Raw genomic sequence first — 3,208 nt, 5'->3', positions numbered from 1 at the left:
TTAGAAGACACCCTCAAATTTCTGGTCTGCAGAAAATTACTTGGCCTTTGGGCTTTTACATGGTCATGGAGTTGCGTGACTTCTAATATCCAGATCATTTCTAGCAGTGAGTGCAGTATCCTTTATATTGTACTAGAAATATTAGAGATGGGAAATCGGTGTCTAGCACGCAATAATGTGACTCTAATACTAATATCTTCTTGTACTAACTTCTCAGATCTATTATATGATCTTAGTCTGATACTGTATGCAGTACTATTGGGCACAAGACAATAAATAACCAAGAATAAAGTCGCGTCTCCTCCATTTATTAATTTTGGAAAACACTTGGGACGTTTAATAAGGCCCCATGACACGGCGGAAAGAGCCGACCTTTGCGCTTAGGGAGCCCCAGTCGGTGAACCTCTTATATTCGCCGGGTCTCAGGAGATACTGCTTGCCCCTGTAGTTGGGGAGCTCGTAGAAAATCCAGTGACCCTCAAGCACATTACAAGAGTGGATTTCATGGGAGCAGAAGCGATCGTACACGTTTGGGCAATCTTCCGAGAACTCCATCATTTCCCCTTTGCAGCTGTCCCGTTCGTAGACCCTGATTTTATGGACTCCAGATCCCAGCTGCTGTGAAGACAAACACAAAAAGAATTCGGTTTATTTTTTTAAATCTATTTAGTATACAGTGTACATCAGGGACAACTACATTATCTCGCCCCTTATTTCTCTATAGGTGATCATGTCCCTGCGATAAGGCATAATTTTACAAAGATGCTAAACTCAACCTTCTAAAGCAGATTTTATTGATTTCTTCTCCTAAAGAGACACATTTTGTATGTACAAAGTTGCAGTTTAGATTTGGACACTCGGTATCACAAATATGAGGGGCGTTTCCTGAACAGCGAGTGGGAGGTTACAGGGGTGGCTAAAAAGTCACACGGAGATGTTGCGTCTTATGGGAGGATCGCAGGTAGTGTCAGGGAATGCAGTTGCTACTGTAAAGACCCTGAACCACTCACATAGAAGACCATACATGGACTGAGAAGTTTTTAGAAGTGGGGATGTTGCCCATAGCGACCAATGAGATTCAACTTAACATTTAACTATCTTGTAGAAGATAATAGCTAGAATCTGATTGGTTGCTATGGGCAACATACTGTATCAACTTCTAAAAACTCTCACTTTAGTACATATACCCCTGTGAGTGGACACCAGGGAAGGGATTTGTAGTGGCATTAGCAGAAATGTGAACTAAGGGAAATACAGTTCTACTCTACGTTTTACAATGTGCAAACTTAAAAAGGAAAACAATGTATAGATGCTATTTTATTTATTATTGTTTATAAACTGAATTCTCCTGGCAGCAAACTATAAAAGCGTCCCATCTAATAGCCGGCTCTAACAGATCCAGGAGAAGATTGTAAAGTGACTCCTATAACAGAAAACTATGCCTTTGGAAATTCGTAATTAGTTATTAAATACTTTTGCAGCGATCGTCATAAGAACTACATCTCTGGAAGTCATGAAATAACAGCAAAATGTGCTTGAGATCAGTCATTGTATTTAAATGTTATATAGTTTTATAGAATAGTAAAGATGAGGGCGATCTGCCAGTCTGTCCAGGATCTGCATAAACATTGCCCAATGCATCTGAAATCTCATGTTCTTGCAATGTTCCTTGCTGAAAAGAATTGATTCAATAAACGATTATAGATTTGGTATTATCATCTGTGTCACCGATAGCCCATGGTGTTACTGATCAGTATACCACTCACTTCTGAGATGAAGCGGCAGGATCGGATGGAGTCGTTGAGTCCCTGCCACTGCTGGTAATCGGGGTACTCTCCCCTCTTTAGGAAGTACTGGTGTCCCATGTAGTTGGGGCGCTCGTACAACATCCAGCAGCCATTCTCCACCCGGATAGAGTTACAGGCGTTGAAGTGAGGCTGCAGGTCAGGGTTGTCGCTGCTGCACTCGTAGGAACGACCCTGAAAGTTCCTGTCCTCGTAGAAAATGATCTAAAATTGAAAAGAAAAGTAACGTAACACCACGAAATATGATGACTTCCCGTGTGCTGTAATTCAATTTGCATTTATTTTTTATCAAGTAGTATATGGCATTTAAATTTATTACAATCAGATGCACATTACCCATTACTGGCACTGGAAACACAGACAAGTCGGCTGATTGCATTATTAATAAATAGGTGTAATCAGGGTCAGTGGAAACTGCTACAACTCTACGTTTCATTTTAATGGTCCAATGTAGCACACAAAAGGCATCTGAAAATGAGCATATTATATTATAATAACTACTGCGTTTACCTTCCCCATTCTCGCAGTCGCAGCTTCCTCAGATGCCTGGCTTTATATGTGCCAGCTCCTGTGCTGCATCTGCAGAAAACATGAACAAAAGGCGGCCGGATTCTGTTTAGTAAGATGATTCCCTCGGCTGTCTTTCTCTGTGATGTGTCTCTCGCTGGACTGTCACTTTCACTAGATGTTTAGTCACTTTGACGTTACATTTTGGCTCCATTTCCCCAGAGATGTTGGCAGTAGCTGATGCATGTGTATTCTCTCCACTATTGGATGTGTGAAAAGGATTCTGCCCGGGGTACTAATAATACATGGTCAGCGAGCATCCCCTATTCAACTGGTACAGAAAAAATGTATACAATGATAATTTATATACACTTCATACTTGTCTACTTTTGAAAGAGCATTTCAGGGAGATTATGAAAGCAGCACCCATGAGCGCGGCGGTAAAGTGGGCGTGTACTGGTACATCTGAGTGGCGTGTCATACATGTGATAGGCGTGTACTGCTACATCCGAGAGGCGTGTCATACATGTGATAGGCGTGTACTGCTACATCTGAGAGGCATGTCATACATGTGATAGGCGTGTACTGCTACATCTGAGAGGCATGTCATACATGTGATAGGCGTATACTGCTACATCTGAGAGGCGTGTCATAAACCTGACTTACATCCAAATGTAAATGAGCCCCAAAGCAGTTAGTAAGATCTACTTGTTGATTGAATCACACTGATGCTTATCAGAAAATGCATGTAGCCATAAGGATCATTGGGGTAGATGTACGAAGCCCAGAAGCGGTATCGGCGCACGTTATGTACGCTGATACTGCTTCTCCCCGATGTATGATCGGGGGTCTGGGCGTAAATGACAGGGGCGCTATGTAGATAGCAGCGCCGAGCG

At 42.1% G+C, this 3,208-nt stretch overlaps 1 protein-coding gene across 1 annotated transcript; it reads right to left on the bottom strand.

Annotated features, from left to right (window-relative positions):
* Positions 1–292: 292 nt before the first annotated feature.
* LOC148453700 (gamma-crystallin M1-2) lies at positions 293–2,390 on the bottom strand. The gene is made up of 3 exons (XM_088461834.1): positions 2,316–2,390; positions 1,767–2,009; positions 293–618 (listed from the first exon to the last, which is right to left on the bottom strand). Exons 1-3 carry the CDS (start codon positions 2,322–2,324, stop codon positions 337–339), a joined length of 534 nt encoding a protein of 177 aa, XP_088317960.1. The 5' UTR covers positions 2,325–2,390; the 3' UTR covers positions 293–336.
* Positions 2,391–3,208: the final 818 nt, after the last annotated feature.

This window comes from Taudactylus pleione, unplaced genomic scaffold (assembly GCF_031769625.1).
Source record: "Taudactylus pleione unplaced genomic scaffold, aTauple2 ptg001109l, whole genome shotgun sequence".
Taxonomy (NCBI): domain Eukaryota; kingdom Metazoa; phylum Chordata; class Amphibia; order Anura; family Myobatrachidae; genus Taudactylus; species Taudactylus pleione.
Note: the sequence above shows the minus strand (reverse complement) of the source record. Positions and strands in the feature narration are given on the sequence as shown.